This window comes from Aedes albopictus, chromosome 3, assembly GCF_035046485.1.
Source record: "Aedes albopictus strain Foshan chromosome 3, AalbF5, whole genome shotgun sequence".
NCBI classification, from domain to species: domain Eukaryota; kingdom Metazoa; phylum Arthropoda; class Insecta; order Diptera; family Culicidae; genus Aedes; species Aedes albopictus.
The window spans coordinates 8023164-8043356 of record NC_085138.1 but is presented as its reverse complement, the minus strand read 5'-3'; the positions used below and the strand labels follow the sequence as shown (position 1 = coordinate 8043356).

The 20193-nt window shown below is 40.9% G+C and overlaps 1 protein-coding gene across 1 annotated transcript; it reads right to left on the bottom strand.

Annotated features, from left to right (window-relative positions):
* Positions 1-657: 657 nt before the first annotated feature.
* On the bottom strand, positions 658-11263 carry LOC109407280 (arrestin domain-containing protein 3). The gene is made up of 3 exons (XM_019680284.3): positions 10545-11263; positions 10057-10185; positions 658-1551 (listed from the first exon to the last, which is right to left on the bottom strand). The coding sequence occupies exons 1-3, from the start codon at positions 10654-10656 to the stop codon at positions 842-844; spliced, it is 951 nt and encodes a 316-aa protein (XP_019535829.1). The 5' UTR covers positions 10657-11263; the 3' UTR covers positions 658-841.
* Between the last annotated feature and the right edge of the window lie 8930 nt (positions 11264-20193).

Sequence of the window (20193 nt, the reverse complement as noted above, 5' to 3'; positions counted from 1 at the left end):
AGCAAATCCCCATTACGGTTACTGTCTTCAAAGAAGAATTCCAAAAAGTGACCTCGATTGGTATCAAACTGATTCGTCTGGACCAAACAAACCCGACCCTCCGAAAGGTATTGACCGTGGTCAAGACGAAAGGTTTAATCAGCCCTGGGAGCACTGTTACGTATGAGATGGTCTTACCGATACCTCGTATGCAGATGCAGAGTAAGTGCGAAGGAAAGGAAAGAGGCGAGCAGACCAGACGGCATGACCACGAGGTGCGGATATCGGTGAAAATGGGTGGCTCTAGGAGGAACTGCAGATTGTCTATCCCCGTCCAGATAGATTCAGTAGCGCAGAAGAATGGGAAAATTTGGGATGGTGGTGATGGCGGTTTCCTTATGCCAATATTTGCTTTCAAATAATAAAACGTGAAGTAAAATAAAAGTGAGCTCACTCACTCATCTCACAAATTCTTCGATTGGGATAGTTTTTTAAATTATTATTCGTCATTATAGCTTCTGCTACAAGCCTTTTGATGCAGTGTTCTCCGCTGATACATACCACGTTTCATCAGCAAAACAAAGTTAAACAATTTTCAAATCCAGTATGACGGATTAGATGCGATTAGATGAAAAGTCGTTAAAATTGCGAAATTTTCGGACAAACTGAAACACGATATTTGTGACGATACTTTTTGAGCGACATTATTTTATTATTGGGAGTATATTTATTCTAATGAGTTTTAAAACACTGCAAACAAATTGTACTATAAGCATATATGTTATGAACTTTTATGTGTATAATGTTAACATGAATATGGAAAACGAGTCTCCAGCGGTCCAAACCTCAGCTAGCCCCATTATTACGACTCTATCTCCATGATGGTGGACTCTCGTCGATCGGTATCCAGTGGTACGGTGCCAATAACGATGGGAATTGCCAGTTTCGTCACCTGATGCAACGCTCCAACTTCCAGCTCCGCTTCCAGTTCGTACACGATTTGGATGATCTTGCAGCTATCACTGCTACTGGTGACCGGTGTCTGCGGTACCAGGATGCTCTCCTCATATCGGACCACGTCGGGGTCATCGATTTGATCTAGCTCAGCTCCGGTCACATCCTGCCGATAGGTTTTGACCTTTACACGTGGGGTGTCGCTGGTGTACGCCACAACCATGACCAGCTTCAGCTGAATCAGGTGGATTTTGCAGCCGCTGCGGTTGCTGACCTCCAGAACCACCGGAATCCTTTGGCCGGGGACGAAACCGGTAGCTGGGACCTGCATTTCCACCAACAGTGGTCCCGAGCGGCATGGCCAACAGCGGAACGTGTTGCTGCTTTCGACTCGAGCCGGACGGCGAACGGCCGACGGTTCGGCATTCAGATCCAAGCCCCTTCGTACGGTGAACTCGATCGTGAAGGTTTTATCCACCCTGCCGGACCTCTGCAGGACCACCGTTATGATGTACTGTATCCGGCCGTGTTCTCCCTCGAAGGACGGAGGCAGCGAGTCCGGCAGGTAACAGTCGAAACTGTACGTTGATGTGCCGGCCTGAACGTCGACCTCCTCGCCTAAAATTGTGGAAAGTATGATTAGGGGTTTATCGACACACCGTTTTGTACTATATAAGCTTTCATCGATTAAGAAATATCACCTTTACAAAGATTAAGGATGTGTCATACAGAAAATGTGACACTTATTTCTCATAAACATCTCTTTGTTACCGTTAGCATCTGGGAATTCACCCTACTAGCATTTTTGGAGAATATACATCTGCGAATCTTCAGCAGTACTTAAAAAGTGAAGCGTTTTTTTCCTGAACAAAGCAAAACTTGCTCATATTTGACTGGTGCTTTTCAACCCAAAGCGATATCGTCGGTTTCCTGCAATAGGGGCACAACTCAAAAAATGTGAATTTTCAGAATGAGCGTTTGAAAATTGGCAATGTTGAAGCACCTTCTGCATGCTCACTTATTTCTCTCATCATTTGGCAGAAGTAAACGAACTCTAACTAAAAACAGGATTGGACACGTTATATTGCTGAAGGAAATGTGAGAACCTTTTCTGACCCATTCAGATTGCCTGAAGTTTCCGATATTAAATCGAAACATCAGAGAACACCAATATGACCACAATGGCCTACTTGGACCCCTACTAACGTTTCCGAGAGCACTAATATTTAAAATTTGTAAACAAATGTCCCTGATTTGGATAATCTAACTCCTTTTGAAAGTCAGTAAAGCCAGGATTGACAAATGCAGCTTGATTTGACGACAGATGCGTGCCTCTAAAATTTGTATACAAAATTGGCATAGATAGAATATCCTAAAGTTATCAACATATGTCACAAATGATCACTCTTTTTTGTAGCGTATTTGGACATGTTTTGTTAATGTAGGAATATAGCAAGACACTGTCTGTATACTAAATACGTAAACTCATTTTTGACCACTCAGACTCCCCTCTACCCCAAAATTTTTTAAATTTGTATGAAGCGTAGACTGTTCGCCCTCCCCTCTAAGAGTCTATGTAGTTTATGGACAGGCCCAAACCTCGTATGATCTGACCTCTGGGATAATAAGGAAAACTAATAAAATGTAAAACAAGGTGTACAATGCTGTAGACTCACTGAACATGGTTAGATACGTGATACAGGTACTCTTCGAAATAACGTACAAAAAAGTTTTCTCTTTGTACGTTATATCGAAATGTACGTTATATCGAAACAGAGAAAAATTTAATATTTTTTATGCTAATATTGATGATTTCGACGTTGTAGAGATACTAGGGGTGCTCAGCTTTACAGTTTCTGACAGAATGATCTTTATTTCAGTTATTGAAAAGTCATGGCCTGCTTACAATCATCTAAGTCTGTTGAGTCAGTCCGTACACAGTAATATTATATAAGTACTACAGACGTGAAATGAACCTCAAATAATGATTTCGGTGAAATTCACAAAACCGATAATGAATAACATGAGTTTTCACGAAAAAGTAATTTCGTTCTTTGTGCTTCGATATAACGTACACTAAATTTTTCCCCAATTTGCGCTAATTCTAGATAACAAGGTTAATACTGCAAGAAAACATTGATTTGAGTGGTTTCGAAGCTTATCTGAGGGTTATTCCTGGGAAAAATCAAAATGTTCAATGTTGTACGTTATATCGAAGCAAAATGTACGTTATATCGAATTCGCTCTGATATCGAAGAATACCTGTAATGCAAAAAATGCTGGTGGGTGGCCACTCAAAGCGACAAATAAAATTCCCGAGTTTTTCCCGGTTTTCCCGGTAGCTTCTTGAAAATTTTCCCGATTCTGAAATATAATGATTTTATATAATTTAACGTAACCTACTAAGAGAAAATTAAGAGAATTAATATGAATTTTTTCAAATCCTTGGATTTAACATAGTATTTATATGAACCTGAAAAATGCTTAGCTAAGTTATGTTTTGTTTGACTTGTTTTCTCGTATCCAATTACGAGCATTGAAGTTACGACATCTTCATTAAAGATTCGAATTCATAGATGCGATCAACTAGTACAAATCATGCAGTTATTTATGAAAACAAAAATAAAGAGAATATCCCTGGGGGTCAAAATTCCTACAGAAAACACTATGATTATAGGATTAGTTGTACGAATCTAATAATAGATGGATTCCTTAGTAATATTCCAAAAGTCTTTTCCAAAAAAATCTTGATAAGTTCGTTCGGGAAACTACATAATAGGCAATAACAGAATGCCAAAAAAAACATTCTAGATCTAGATGAACTTCTGGTGGAATATCTGGAAAGATTACTCGTGAAAGAATTTTGGAAACAATTTCTAGGGGAATCTTCTGGCGATATCCGTGTAGTATTTTTGATGGTCGTTTTTAAGTTATTTCAATGGAAAACCAGTTTCAAACTTTATGGTAGCGTAAATGGATACTGCTGATAGTCAGGCAGGGTTCTTAGTCTGCAATCGTGAATTCTAAGAGAAATTGAAGAACTCTAAGAAATTTTAGATTTTGTCTGATAATCGTATTCAGTTATTTCATCAGCGATTGTAATGTGGAATTCTCAGAGATTTAGTTTCTGATCACATTTTCAGATATGCCAGAAATTTCTCCAGGAATTCTTGAAAGTATTTTCCCCAAAATTTAGAGGCAGATCAATTATTTAGGAATTCTTCCATAAATCATACAATTATGGTCAATATACTTTTGAATACTCACAGGAACTCCCGCAAGAATTTCAATTGGTAGTTCTCTAAATTCTCCAGAACTTCCTGGACCAAGAATTTCACCAGAAATTTATGTGGGCTTCGTGGCGGTGCCAACCGTTTAAGCGTATTGTAGTAAGCCACGGAGTGTGGGTTCAATTTCTACTCCAGTCGGAGAAAACTTTTCGTCGAACGGAAAATTCTTCATTGGGTCACTGGGTGCCGTAAAGTGTTGTCCGTTGTCTAGTGTAAGTTATGTTCAGTCTGTACAGCCTTTGGCTGAAGACGGTGTGTAGTGTCTTTAAAGCTTCATCAAAAACTCACTCCGGTTTTTTCCGAACATTTTTTTTGTCTTTATTAAAGAGATTTTCAGCCCTAGGCTGGTTCATCTCCGATTTTCCGAACATTTTTTTAACCAGTTTAACAAAATAATACATCAAGGAACAACAGATTTTTTTCAAATAAAATATTAGAAATACTTTTATTAGCTACAGACGTGCTTTGAGGAATTTCATCAGATACTAAAAATCCCTTTATATATTCTTCCAGATATTTTCAACTAATTGTTTTTAAATTGTGAGAATGTTTCCACCAGAATTACTCATCCAGATTTTCATAATTTGCTTCTTGGAGCAATTCATTCAAGAAATCAAACAAAAGTTTTATTTATCAGCATCCTATCCGAATTTCTAATAGACTTTCGCTCAAAGGCTATATCGAGTATTCTACCAGAGATTGTACCAGGACGTTTTGTTTAACAGAACTTTTATAGGACGCTTGACGTTTTCTGGAATATGTGCATCCTGAAATGCAGAAATGTCATAAGAATCTATGATTTTTTTTTATTTATTTCAACCAGTGTTTCCACCAGGATGTTCTCTAGAATATCTTTTAAGTTGTTCAAATTGTGATGCTAGGTAGTGTCATTGTGATTCACTTTAATGGTCATTACTCGACGACAAGATATTCATTTTCAAGAATGGTTGGTTAAACAGATTGTCGGTCTTATGCTTCTGGAGACTGCATAAATTTTAGAAGTCGACCTAGTGTCTATGTTGGAAATTCCCGGTGGCTAGCAACAATTCCCGAGGTTTTCCCGACTTTTTCCCGGTGGTTTCAAATTCCCGAGCTTTTCCCGGTTTTCCCGAATTTCCCGACTGGGTGGCCACCCTGTGATGTAAGGTATCATTCGAACTGAAGTTTCGGAGAAAAGTAATGTAATTTTACTTCTACTCATCAAAATTAATCCAAAATGACTCATCATGTTTTGCAGAATCTGCATGATTAAGTCGCATTAGCCGGGTTGAGGTATAGAACTCTGGTTGTTGTAGTAGGTCGTATGATTCCCGCATGATTTGGAGAACCTAGGACATCTGATTTGAAAAAAAAAATACGCAGTGATGCTGCGTATGGACTTACTGAACACAAAAGTGTAGTAGATAGAATAAGTAATGAGTTAAGATAAAATTATAAGAATGATTCATAAACTGATACGCATATAATCTCGCATATGGTTCAAAAAAAAAAAATAACAAAACAGATAAAGATATCTTGGAAAAAAATAATAAAATAAAAACTAGTACGATCAGCATTTGAACCCACTGTGCCACGAATAGAGCGGAGACGTCGCCAAAGAAAATCGAACAACACGCGGAACGACATCATGTTATCCATCACAAACGGAACACGTTTGGGTCGGGCATAAATATGCCTAATCGGACCGAGTTTCTTCAGTTTATTGGCAGATGTGAGGCAAATCACATCAGAAGCAGCATTGGACCAGAAGCAGCAGACAAGGAGCAGCAGAACCAGCCGGGATCTCCGTTCCGGCAGCGGGTAAGCGGGTTGGCCGACAGACTATCAAGGTCACGACAAAAAGGATACGTGTTATTGGTGAAGGAAATGTAAGTGCTTTAATTGATGTTCTAGGTCAGTTTACCTCTTGGTTTGCCTAAATTTTAGGAAGATATTAAAAGACCCAGAAAATCTTACATACATCACGATTCTGCAAGAATGACCCACCTTGCTTTGAAGAATCTACACGGGGTCACGTACAGTGCTATGGTTGTTGTGGCAGATCGTATTTTGAAAATGATTTGGAGAACCTAGAACACCTAGATTGCAAAGAAATACTTGGTAATGCTGCTTATGGACCCATTGAGCATCAATGGATACGTGATACTGGTCAAGAAAATTGGAGTGCTCTGGTCTATAAGATCACTCGGCCAGAAGTTTTGGATGCTATAAATGAACTTAGAATGTCTTACTCACATCAAAACTAATCATGAATGTTCCATCTGGTTTTGTAGAATCAGATTGTGTCTAGTTAATCGGAGACAAACAAAAAGTCCTGGTTGTTGTGGTAGATCAAGAACTTTGATCTCCAGGATGATTCGGAGAACTTTAAATGTCTAATTTGTTGTAATAGTCAAATTAGACTACCTTGGCTGATTTAACAGATTATTTACGCTCATGTTTTGGATGATTTGAAGAGCATAGAACACATCATACGTCACTAAAATGTTTATGATAATGTGCCACTGGAGCCGGCCTTCTGATAGCTGATACCTTGTAGGTTTGGTTAAAATGCTCGGTGTTCGTCAAGTGCGATTGTGCGAACAAAAACAACCAAAAATGAATTGCCGGCCAAGTTATAACCCAAAGAGAAAATTGATGTAGAGAAATCGATCATTGTAGATAGGGCCCATATAGCCGAGGCGGTAAACGCACGGGTATTCAGCATGACCATGCTGAGGGTGACGGGTTCGATTCCCGGTCGGTCCAGGATCTTTTCGTAAAGGAAATTTCCTTGACTTCCTTGGGCATAGAGTATCTTCGTGCCTGCCACACGATATACACATGCAAAATGGTCATTGGCAGAGGAAGCTCTCAGTTAATAACTGTGGAAGTGCTCATAGAACACTAAGCTGAGATGCAGGCTTTGTCCCAGTGAGGACGTTGCGCCAAGAAGAGGAGAGAGGAGATACGCCCGTATGATACTAAGCGCGAGATTTGAAGATTTTCAGCTGTAACAGAATGCTACAGCTGAAAATCTTCAAATCTCGTGCTTAGTACCATACGGGCGTATCTACAATGATCGATTTCTCTACATCAATTTTCTCTTTGGGTTATAACTTGGCCGGCAATTCATTTTTGGTTGTTTTTGTTATTTTAGATGCTAGTCCTAGTCGTCCTTCGCCGAAATATACCGAGAGACCATCCGAATATTGGTTGTATGGTTGTATTTTCCGGAATACTCCGAAGAAAAATTGGCGCCTTAGCAAATTCCAACGCCTGCAAACAGCATTTGCAATCCATAGAGGCCCTATAACTACCTTTTTGATACTGATAATGCTGGATGCAAACAAGCAATTAACGAGTATTATATTAGCCTTATATATGCATGAAGGGCATTTGCATTGCCGAATTGTAGCACTCGTAGTGCAGCAGACGGGTTTCCATTTCAGCATAGTAAAAGCACGCTATTTCGCCTTTTTGGCATTTTTTTCTGCATTTAGAGCTGAATCATATTATATGACTGCATTTTATGCGCAATAGCGTGGTTCAAAAAATCGTTTTTGCTTCACACCGCTTATTCGATTTGTAACCAAATTCTTATTTTTTTTTTTTGGTTTTTATTTCTGTGTATTTTAACTAAAGCTAATTCTACACTTAGCCTTCTCCCAAAAATTGAGCTAATTCGGTTGAAAATTGAGAGTGCACAATCCCTTCAAAGTTTGTATGGGAATTACTATGGGGAAAGGGCATTCCCCAATCAACCAGTCATCGTATAAGATGTGGCATAGGATGTTAAAGTGGAGGCGATATGCGTACATTTTACGTGCGCCTAAATGGAGACATGCACGCAGATGGCCTCCACTTCATCAACTCGCCCCCTTAATGCTAGAACTAGGTAACTCATTTTGGAAAGTGCGGATAAAAATGGCTGGTAAATTTTATCCTGGTATAAATCAAACTCATTGTTGGTCTTAAAAGTTGAATTAATATGTGTTTTCGGATTTTCAATTGACAAACTTGTGTTTATTGTGGTGTACGTTCAGATACAAACAAATTTCTTGCGATTTCGCATAACCAGTTACCTAGTTCTAGCATTAAGGGGACGAACTTATGCAGTATCTTATACGATGACTGGTTGTCTGATTCATTCAATTAATCGTGGCATTTAGCCACGGTTGATTGAATGAAGCCCTAGAGCTCTAGAGTGTTAGTTGACCCTTGGCACTCCTAGGCTATTCTATCAGCTACAACTTTGCCCAACACCACATTCAAATCGGATGTTTCATTAATTAGTTATCGAATTTTATCCAGAATTAAAATCTTTGATCATGATGGTTACACTATTCGATGGGCATCACTGCAATTTGCCTTGAAACATAGTGGTAATCACGTTCAAATGTATGCGTGCCTTTTTTGTAGATGTAGTAGTTGTGAAACTGTTAGGAAAACATTTGCACTCTTACCCCGGACGATACGAAACGCTAGCCTCTTGTTGACTTCCACTCACCATGAAACAAAAACGATGTTTTCGCATGGTCAAAAAATCCGTTGTTTACGTACAGTAGCGACATCTGCGATTTGCAAGTAGGTACGCGAAACTGAGCTCATCTGTCAAGTTGCGGTGGGTTTGCGGGCCCCAGACGACAGAAGTATTGTCAATATTTTTCTTGTCAATAAAATTCTCGACAATATTTTCAGCGAGACCGACCCGGGTCGCCCACACTAAGTCGCTCCATACAAAAGTCGATTTTTTATGATGCCGATCGAAACAAATGCCGGTGACATGCACAAAATATATCTCGCTTCGGCTACTCTCGGCTACCGCAATCGAAATGAGAGGGGAAATGAGGGGAAATATTGAAACGAGAAATCAAAAGCGGGCCCCACACGAGCATCAATACTTCATCAATATCGATACTTTCTGTTGGAATTTTCGTCAAACTCGTGGTTTTCCCAATGTATTTTTGAAAAATCTTTCGATTAAGTTCAAGGTTTGATAGAAATTTCGTCTAAAGGTAGCGATATTGATGAAGTATTGATGCTCGTGTGGGGTCCCCTAAACTTTCTGATTTCCCTCAATATTTTCATCAATATATTGATGTCGCCTTCACACGGCATCAATATATTGATGTGTTCTTCAAACCAACAATATATTGATGTCGTCTGGGGGCCGCTATAGAGTAGCCTAGGAGTACCAAGGGTCAACTAACAGTCTAGAGCACTTGGCGAAATGCTACTGCCAATTGGATGAGAAACGCCATTTTTCCATAGTAATTCCCATACAAACTTTGAAGGGCTTGTGCACTCTCAATTTTCAACAAATTAAAATTCCGAGAGAAAGCATAGAATCTGGTTATAAATCGAATAAGCGGTGTGGAGCAAAAACGATTTTTTGAATCACCTTAACGCGCAATCAATGCTATAAGAATGCCACATTTAAGTGCTGATTGTATCTTAATCAGGAAGCATCTTAATAAGACCCATATCACAGGAAATTCTCACAACTGTTGTATGTAGGATCATAATTTTATTTAACATTATTTTCAATGTGTTTGCGAACCCAATTGAGTATAGAATGAAGTCATCACCGTCCATGTCATCACGAACTACGCCTTCTGACGCAGGCATATTATTCAAGGATTTCAAAAAGTTTTAATCATCTTATTTTGAATTGATAGAACAGTAATCTACTATACATCGCATTTTCACATACCTAGTTTGAAAGATACTAACGTAAATTAAGGAACCGTAAAACACTTCGAAAGAAGTTTAGATGTAAACAGTAAAATGTCCATTTCATGTAAATATCGTACGTATCTGTTTTGTATACCTACCCTATTTCCCGACTTACCATTCGCTCCGAGCAGGTCGATTTCCGAGTCAAAACATGCCTCACTTCCTTTGAATCGTAGTGTTTTCTTCGCTCCCCTGAATTGATCCCAATCCACGGTTGCCACCCCAGCGATGATCAATCTGATGGCTGCGAGGGAGAACAAACGAAAAAAAAAAACAAAATAGAATTACATACTACACGGTACACGGTTTCATCACAATACGTGCCACTACTCTTGGCACACGCGCCCCTCCAAGGTATGCAATCGCCCTCCTTCCGGAGACCATCGCCTGCTTGGCGCACCCATTTTTCCTCTAATCGAGAAGGCCATGTTTTTTCCCCGTAGAAGCAATGCATGGGAATAGGTAGTAGGCACTGTTCTGTATCAAAATCGCATTCTCTTGGATTTTATGAAACTAGCATCAGAACAGCATCCTTCGGGATGCTGCTTGCAACATGCAATGCATGAATTATTAAAATAGATTTTGGACTGCGTCCATGTTTACCATTCATCCTTTTCGTTTCGGTTACGGTCAGCTCGACCGTTCCTTCCACCTTCTCGCCGCAGTTGTACACTTTGGTGTCGTTCGTTAGCCATATCTTACAGGTGGTTGGCATTGTTTCAATTTTATAACACTTCTGTTAAAAATGGGTCCTCTAGCAACAAATTTTCATTTGCGAAATTCCAAGATGAACCCGATCAGAGATGGAAAATTGCGTCTCAAACCGAGACCGGACGGCGTTGTAGGCGAAGAGAAACCGTTAACGTTTCGCGAGATCGTAGTAAACACTGACGACGAGCGAATCGGGAACAAACCATGGGACGTGCTGCTGCATACCTTCAAGGCGTTAACACCGTGCGTGTGAGATTTCACGTACAGTCAGTCAGTGAATGCTTGTGCATGGTTGCGTGTGTTGGTTTTGTTCCCACTCCGGAACTGGAGTTGTGATGAAAGCGTTCAAGGTTCGTCTTCGTGGAACACTATCGTCGCGCATCAACATAGCACAAGGGGGACGAGAAACGCATGAGCAGTGGGAAGCACGACGACGTTGCATACCTCTCAGGCGTGATGGTTATAAACAATGACAGACTAGCTACCAGCTAGTGATGAAGTGTTCCATTCATTGAATAAGACTGTGCTTACTCATTCTATTTTTAGGTATGGTTGAATCGGAATGGGATTCCAGTCACAGTCTGTGAAATCCAATGACCTACTTATACAAGCAAATGTGAATGCACACAAAAAAGATACGCATTGCAAAAACGTCGAATGACATTTTTAAATTCTATGTTGAACTCCTTGGAATAGGCAAATCCTCCAGATGTAATAGAGGTTAAAATAAAAGTTATGATCAAAGACCAATCCAACAATTTTATAGAACGTTTAACGAATAAATGCCAGCTAAGAGTTGTGTGCTTAGCTGGTAGTGCAGCCTGGGCACTGTTGTCCTTCTGACTTCAGCTAGATTGAGGAGATACGTGACGTTCATTTCTATTCACCAAGGAGGTGGGGCTCAAACAGCGTCAGTTCTGGTATCCAGCGGCTGAGTATGAAATACTGTATCGCTTCAGCTATACCTAGTGTGGCAACCCCTTCAACGCGATGTAGGCAGTGCGGCCCGGTAAGGCAGCGTGTTGAAAACTGTCGTACACCAAGGAAAGCAATAGAAGAGTAAACGGATTGATTTAACGGCCAACGAACGACATGAAGAATGAGCTCTATGAGAGCCTTGATAAGGGCTACGGAGAGTGCCCAAGACGTCAAATAGTCATCGGAGATGTAGTCCAAGAGGTGTGGCGGATGCGACTGCTCGTGACGTGACAAGCACTCGCAGAAGCGGGTGAGGCAGCCATCAGGTAAGGAGCCCGCAAGGCCAGGCGAATACTTACCCCGAAGGTCGGCAGCAATGCCGGCAAGTCGGATCCCAGGCTGGGATTCCCAGCCAGGTGTCTCGGAAAGCTGGGAAGGTTGGGCCTGAAAAGGTTGGCCCGTCCTGGAAGGATGGAAACAAGGGATTGCGACCGTTGGTAGACCCTCAGCAGCCACAGAGTAGGGCGAACCAAGGGAAGGACCCCCCTTGGACGAAGGTAGAGCGGAAGAAAAAGTCGAAGCCGCAGGTAGAAGTAGCGAGGGACGCCAAACCAAGACGTAAAAGAGTAGGTGTCAAGCGCGAAAATGGTTGACAAAACAGTATAGTCGAAGTACTCGGGCGTCTTCAAGGCGAAGCAAAGCGTCGCCATGCTCGAGGGTCTGGGAGCCGACGTGCGCAGTAGGGCGAGATGATCCTGGAGCTGCAGTGCGATAAGGAGCGCAATGGCTCCGCCTACAAGAGGTTGGCGGAAGAGGTCCTTGGCGAAGGAGTACTAGTGAGGGCTCTTACACAAGAGGCGACTCTGAAGGTTGAAGACCTAGACGAGGTCACTGAAGTGGAAGAGCTCGTCACGGCACTGCGGTAACAGTGCGAAGTGCAGGTAGCCGCCGGAGGTTTGCTTTAGGTGTCTGGAACCAGCACACAAGTCATGGGACTGCAAAGGCCCTGAAAGGAGCAAACTGTACAGGATATGCGGCGACGAAGGCCATAAGGCACAAGGCTGCATGAGTCCACCCATTTGTTTGATCTGTACCGAGAAATCCGTGAACAACAGGCATTCAACAGGTGGTCCAAGGTGCCCGGCCTTCAAGAATGCCGCAGTGAACAAATCATAGTGCAGGTAACGCAGCTGAACCTGAACCACTGTGACGCGGCTCAGCAACTCTTCGCCGGCGAATACCAGGCTGGTTTTCGTGAGAGCCGATCATGATGGAACAAATGCTTAACTTAAAGATGATCCTAGATACGTTTCGGGAATATAACTTGCCGAATTATCATCTCTTCAGTGATTTTAAAACAACCTTCGATTCAGTGAGAAAAGAAATGAACTTTGGGAGATAATATTCGAACATGGTTTTCCGCCGAATCTTATTAGGCTGATACGCACAACGCTGGATGGATCAAAATCAAGTACTTTGATCGCAGACGATGTGTCGTTTGTGACCTTGATTGGATTGAAGCTGGGTGCTCTTTCAAATTTGCTGTTAAACATTGCACTCGAAGGAGCGATTATGAGGTTTGGCGTGCAGAGCAATGGCACCATCATCACACGGTTGCACATGCTCCTCGGCTTCGCGGGCGATATTGATATCATCGGCATCGATCGTAGGGCAATGGAGGTAGCTTAGGCTCCTCTGAAGAGGGAGACAGCGAAGATAGTCTTGACGATTTACTCTACCAAGACGAAGTACATGATAGCGGGTAGAGACATAGGCAGGCCTAGTGGTGTTAGGGTTGAGGTAGTGATTGATTGGGAAGTGTTTGATGTTGTTGAAGAATTTGTTTAACTTGGAACACTTGTGACATGCGACAATGACGTTTCCTGTGAAGTTAAAGGCGTATTCAAGCTACAAATAGGGCCCTTGCGGATTGCGTAACCAGCTTAGGTCCCGTAACTTGCAAACTCAAATTCAGATTTTTTTTCATATAATTTACCTAGTAATTCCTACTGGAAATTCACTTCAGATAATTTCAGGGTTCATGCTGGGATTGCTCCAGAAATGCTGCATTCATTTAGAGAGTTTTTGTTAAAATCCACCAGGGGTTCTTCAGGCAATTCATGCTGGGAATCCTTCAGGAATTCTTTGAGGACTCCTAAGAGCAATTGGAATTGGAAAGAACTGCAAGAAATCCCGAAGAAATCTTAGTAGGAATATCTGAAGGAATCCTAGCAGGAATTTCTGCTGGTATTCCAGAAGAAATTCTTAAGGAAATCCTTGGAGAAATCCATGAAAATTTTCCACTGGGATTCCTGCAGAAGTTGCTTTTGAAATTTATACAGGGGGAGGGAGCAACTGACGAAAAATTGCAACTACCGGGGCTGGGATCGAACTCATGACCATCCACTTATGAAGTGAACGTGTAGCCACTACGCCACGGGCCCCGGCCAGAGAGTTTATATTATTAAAAAGAAAAATGAATGAAAATATACCGCATTTAGTTCACCACTGTACTCTCGCACTAGTTTTCACGAGTGCGAAAACGTGAATAAAAGTGCGCGATTGCATCAAATAAACTCGGTGTCTTTAGGGCACTTGTTCACTATAGTTCGAAGAAATAGTGCGCCGAAGACATCGATTTGATTCGATGCGATTGCGCACTGTTATTTACGTTTTCGAACTTATGAATACTAAGTGCGCAGTCCAGTGGTGAACTAAATGCGCAATATGTTGCTTTAATTGTTCGTTTGGATTCGTTTGAACATTTGTAGTGCTCTGGAATAAAACAGGCTCATGAGATATACCCAATTTTGGATTGCCTATATTCAGGCTATGTTGAGCAATGCTCATTTAAAATTGAAGCAACTGAATTGAAGATACTGAATTAAACGGAGAACTGCCAAACAAAAGACAACTTTAGGATGACTGATGGACCTAGAACAGTAAGATAAACGAAAGATAAAATAGAGGGGGCATGTTCCATATTATTTTAGTAATACTATCATCTGGAAATGTTCGATAAATCCCAGCAACAATGTATGGATAAATCACGGTAGGAGTTCCTGAAGGAATCCCACAAGACTTTCTGAAAGTATTCCAGAAGGAATTCCTAGAGAGGAATCCTTGCATGAATTCCTAAACGAAACGACAGAGCAGTTTCTGGAGAAATCCTTGGACGAATCCAAACAGAAGTTTCTAGAATAAACTCATCAGGCATTCCTAGAGGAACTCCAGGAGGATTTCTCAAAAGATTCTGCCAAAATTTCATTTGGAATTCCTCTAGGAATCTTGCTGGGGTTCCTCCGAAAATTTTCTCCACGATTGCCTCCAGGAATTCTTTAAGGGAGCTCTCTTGAATTCATTCCAAAAATTCCTGATATGATTCCTTCAAAGATTTCTTCAACGATTTCTCTACGAATTCCTTCTTGGAATACATCCTGGAATTGCTTCAGGAACTCCTAAATACTAGAATAGGCTCCTAAAGTCCTATCGGGATTCTTGTTTTAAACCACAATATGTGGTTCAAGAGTACATATTTACTCATTTTTTGACGTTTTTATTAACCGTAGTTGAAAATATATAATTTTTATTTTTTTAGCCTTTTGTCTCGTCCCTAGCTTATAACTCATACTTTGAGTGATTTTTTTTTCACCGTGTATGTCAGATAGGAACATTTTTGAAATCCCAGTGCGAAAAATGTCGAGCTCAGTCACACAAGGTTGACCTCAAATGTCAAAGTAGAACTATTTACCATTTTACTTATTTCGAATTTTCTCATTATTCCTTTGTTTTTCAAGTTCGAGTAAAGTACAATTCCGATTAGAATACCATGCTTGATCGTATTATTCAATATAAGCGAGATTTCGTCTTTAATTTTAGGACCCTATTTCTTCAGGAATTCTTGCCGAGATTTCTCAAGCATTTTCTGCAGGAAGATGTCCAATTATTGTCGTTGAGAGTCGTCCAGGACATCCTGTAGATTAGGATTTCCTGCAGTTATTACATGGAAAACCCAGAAAAAATCCTGGAGAATTCCTAAAAGAAATTTCTAGAGGAATGGTAATAGCAGACCTGGAGAAACACCACCCAAGAAACAGAACTAGCTGAATAACAGTCTCTTGAGCTGAAATTAGCTTAAGAATCGTTTGTTCCACTTTTACACACCGAAAATGTTTGTTGGGCCAATAGTAGCTTATAATATAATCTTAAGAGGATTCCCAGTAGTTATTACGTTTGTAAATACCAAATGTCTTAGAAGTCTACCTATGATAAAATAACAGCAGGAATTACTAGAGGAATCTCAGCAAAAATTTCTAGTTGTGAAGATTCATGTACGAACCCTTGCAGAAATTGCTTGTGGGATCCCCTGTGGGATAATTTCTTAAGAATCCATGGAGAAATCCCTTGAGGTGAAGAATAGGCATTTCTGAAAGTGTCCTTGACTTAGAAGGTATTCTTAGAAAAAATCGTTAGAGGAATTGTTGAGGGAAGTTCGAAAACATCCCTGGATGAATGCGTGAAAAAAATATTGGAAAAATCCCTGGACGAATTACAAGAGCTATTCTTGGAGAAACTTCAAGTGGGTTCTCTTGAAGAATACCAGGAGAAATTCCTGAAGGAATCCTTGAAAGTATTTCTTCTACAATTCCAGCAGAAAATTTTAGAGAATCTTATCTAGCATTCCTAGAAAACCCCTCTTAAAATGCCTCCACAAATGCCCCAAAACCTTGTTGGACTTGCATCAGAGGTTCGTCGTGGGATTTCAATGCATATCCTTTCTTTGATTGTTCCAAGGATTTTCTTGTGGTTCCTCCAAAGATTTCTTTAAGGATTCCTTTAGGAATTGCTTTTCTAGTACCATCAAATTTTCCTACTGGGATTTCTCTAAGGAGTCTTTAGCGATTTATGGAGCATTTTCGGTTGGAATTTCTCCAGAATTCCAGGGAAGAATTCCTGGGAGATTCCCGGCAGGAAACGCCTGAGGAATCCCAATAAAAGTTCCTGATGAATTTTATCGGAAATTTCTGAATAAATCCCAGCGAGAATTCTTGAAAGAATCTGAAATGGATTAATAAATTAAGAAAATTTTCTACAGGAATTACGGGCAAAATTGTAATAAAATTTCTTAGACTGAATCCTCGTAAGAATCCATGAAGGACTAGCTGTCCAGGCAAACTTTGTCTTGCCGTCTTGCAGTGGTATGACAACTGTTGAGCTCAAAATAGCACCGCACTCTAGATTGGTTTCATTTTGGATCGTGTTGATTTTTATCCCAGTTCATGAAAAATCAGTAATTTATCATTTTTTTACTTTTCTAGTTGATTTTCGTACTTTTTATACATATAAACACAGCCATCACGAATACGAATCAAACCATGCAAGAGTCATCCTGATTGGTTCAACCGTTCGTGAGTTTTGTTGCCTCAAAGGGTCTTCTAACTCATTTTTATATATATAGATTCAGTCGTGATTTCGAAAGATCCGTTGCAGTAGGCTAATTTTGGTAACTCCAAAAGTTTTGGACCAAAACATTCCGGAATAGCTTCGGAGCCATATGGACAAGGCAGTAAGGCACCCAGCATACCGCTTTAATTTGTGCAATATACGGTGACAGCTGAAATAGGGTCTTGCACTATTTGGACACGTGTACCTATTTTGGCCACATACCGCTTGAACTAAGTCAATTCAATTTAAACCGATTGATTTGAATTTTTGTATTAAGTTGGGCACGTACAGTATCTAACTGTATACGAAAATTCAAATCATTCGGTTTGAAATTTACTTAGTTATAGCGGCAACTACCCAAAATAGGTACATCTGTCCAAATGGTACAAGACCCTACAGCTCCTCAAATAACGCTTTCAGAGGAAATTCAGCATGCAACTTCTGCTATCCAGTTAACCTATATACTAAGACAGAAAGTAGTGAGTCTGAACTCAGCATTAAGTGACCGGTAAAAATTGAAACCAAACCACTATTGTCGCGCTTATCTTAGATTCTCAGCAAGCTGCGTTCGAAACGCGCAGCCTCAGATCGCGCCAGACCGCGCACGTATGATTTGTACACGGTGTGCACCTTGGCTAAAACTGTTTTGCAGCCGCCGGGTGGAGCTGTCAGCCGCCGTGTACAAATCAAACGGGCGCAATCTTATGGCGGCTGACTCAGATCAGCAGCATCTGAGTGATTAAGCTAGGATGCACAATAAATAATAAAACATACGGAAAGAAACCATCAATCCCGCAAGGCTGCAGTTAGTTCACTGGAACTTCGAGAAAGGCCCCGAGCAAAGCGCAAATTGGCGTTGACGCGCAATCATCAAAAGCACACGTCGTCGCCATGCCTACTGCGCTCTGCGCCATCGCCCATCGCCGTTTGCTGCTTGCTGCTGCAGTGCACACGACACTACACTCCTTCTGATCTGATCAGCGCCACCCCACAGCCTACTGCGCTGCGCTGCGATGGATGCGATGGGTTTTCATCGCTCTACGCTGATGTCGTGTGAACAACCGCACGCTGAATGGCTATAAAAGTGTCACACCTCGATTGGGACGGCATCATTCGGATAGTTGCAGCATATTTGTGAGTTGTAAGCTCTCCTCTACAACAGATAAGATAACAAGCCCCAGTGTTGGTCAGTGATTAGGCGAGGAAGAAACTCAGTCAAGAGTGCATTTCGAGTCAACAGCAGAGTTCAAATTCTACACCTTTCAAGATGCCGTGCAAGTGCTGTGGTAATGGTGAGTGTGAAGACGAGTGTTAATTAACTGTGATTGAGACGAATTAAATGTTGTTTTTCCTGTGTTCGAATAGATTGCAAGTGCACCTCCGGATGCGGACAGGGCAAACCGTGCGATGCAGGATGCAACTGCAACTGCGCCACCAAGAAGGAAACCGGCAAAGACTGCTGCGAATCCGGAAGCTGCAAGAAGTGAAGTTAGGCTGGGGAGTTTCCGTTTAGGGTTTAAGTAAACTTTTCGTTACATTTCATAATGCCTAAATTAAGCATCGCGGTCATAATAGAATAATGTTGAAAAACTAGAATTCGAGAAGAGTTACATTTCGAAAGAAAAATCAGAGACGTCTTCCTTGTTTCCTTGTTTTCTATTGATTGGTGATGGTGATTGGTGATGCAACAGTTCATGCATGCAGCGCAGTATCGACGTATCGAGAACTATCAAGGCCTCTCTCTAACGTGAATCGATTGATAGGTGAAAATGAAGAATTTGTAAGTTTGAGGGAGTCTTTTTCCAGAAGAATTGTTACCGGCGGGTAACATTAAATTTGACATCAAATATTGATGTTCATGTTTTTTCGGCTTTTCGGACCGTACGAAGTTGATCACCAATATTCACTTCTTTTCCCGATCAGCCTCTAGATAGCTGTGTAGTAGGCCTGTCCAGCTTTTCAAAAATGTTCTCTGATTCTCAAGTCCACCCCCATATTTTGATTGGCATCCTAAAAGAAGTAACTGGTCAAAATTTCAGCCAAATCCATCGAAATTAAGAGGTGCATCAATTTTGTGTTTTTCGACTATTTTTGAACTTCAAAAAATCATAACTACACTAAAACTTGTCAAAACTTAATTCTTTCGGCAGAAATTGAAAGCTGTACTTGTTTGCTACAACTTCTCCAAACAACGTGTGCCAATAAAATTGAAGGAAACATGTGTAATTATCACATTTGTGATCAGGAAAACCTTAAAAAGTTGTTTGTTTTGATAGATTTCGTTCTGGAACACCCTAATGTACGTAATTAGTTGGATTTTTCAAAACGGCATCATATTCTCCAATGTTTTTTGGATATTTGCTTCTTTGACACCAATGCTGTGGGAGTTGAGCAAAAATTACTAAAATTCGTGAAAGCCAAAGGTGGCCTAAAAACTTGCTTTTCGGGTGCAATCACGCTTTGGCGCGCAAAAAGTGGCATCGCGTCAGCACTGATATGATAGCCAACACCTGTCATCACGCTTGTTTGTTATCACCCGTGGTAGGGGGTAGCCAAGGCAAACTACAAGGAAGCAAAGCTACTACGTTCAGTACAATTTCGCGCCACAGCGTGATTGCCTCCAAAAAGCTAGTTTTTAGGCCACAAACACAAACAAGTACAGCTTTCAATTTCTGCCGAAAGAATTAAGTTTTGACAAGTTTAGTGTAGTTATGATTTTTTGAAGTTCAAAAATAGTCGAAAAACACAAAATTGATTTGATGCACCTCTTAATTTCAATGGATTTGGCTGAAATTTTGACCAGTTACTTCTTTTAGGATGCCAATCAAAATATGGGGGTGGACTTGAGAATCAGAGAACATTTTTGAAAAGGTGGACAGGCCTACTGTGTAGTGTCGGTAGCGGTTGGTTCAACTGGCTAAGAATAGCACTACGGACCGCCTGTTCCAGTGGTAGGAGTTCACTAATCAGGTGACCCCTAATTCAAGGTGTTATGCGGCTTTATGCTTACCGTGCCTAGGAATGAATGGTTAGGAGGGTCTTATAAAAACCTAATCGCAAACGGAGTCTGTGGGTCGAGTATCAGGGCACCCTCTACAGTATGTTGCCCTTACTGCGCTAACCGGAGCAATAGTGCGGTGGACCTTGTGTTTCTTCGAGACAATCAGCTGTCTTTCTT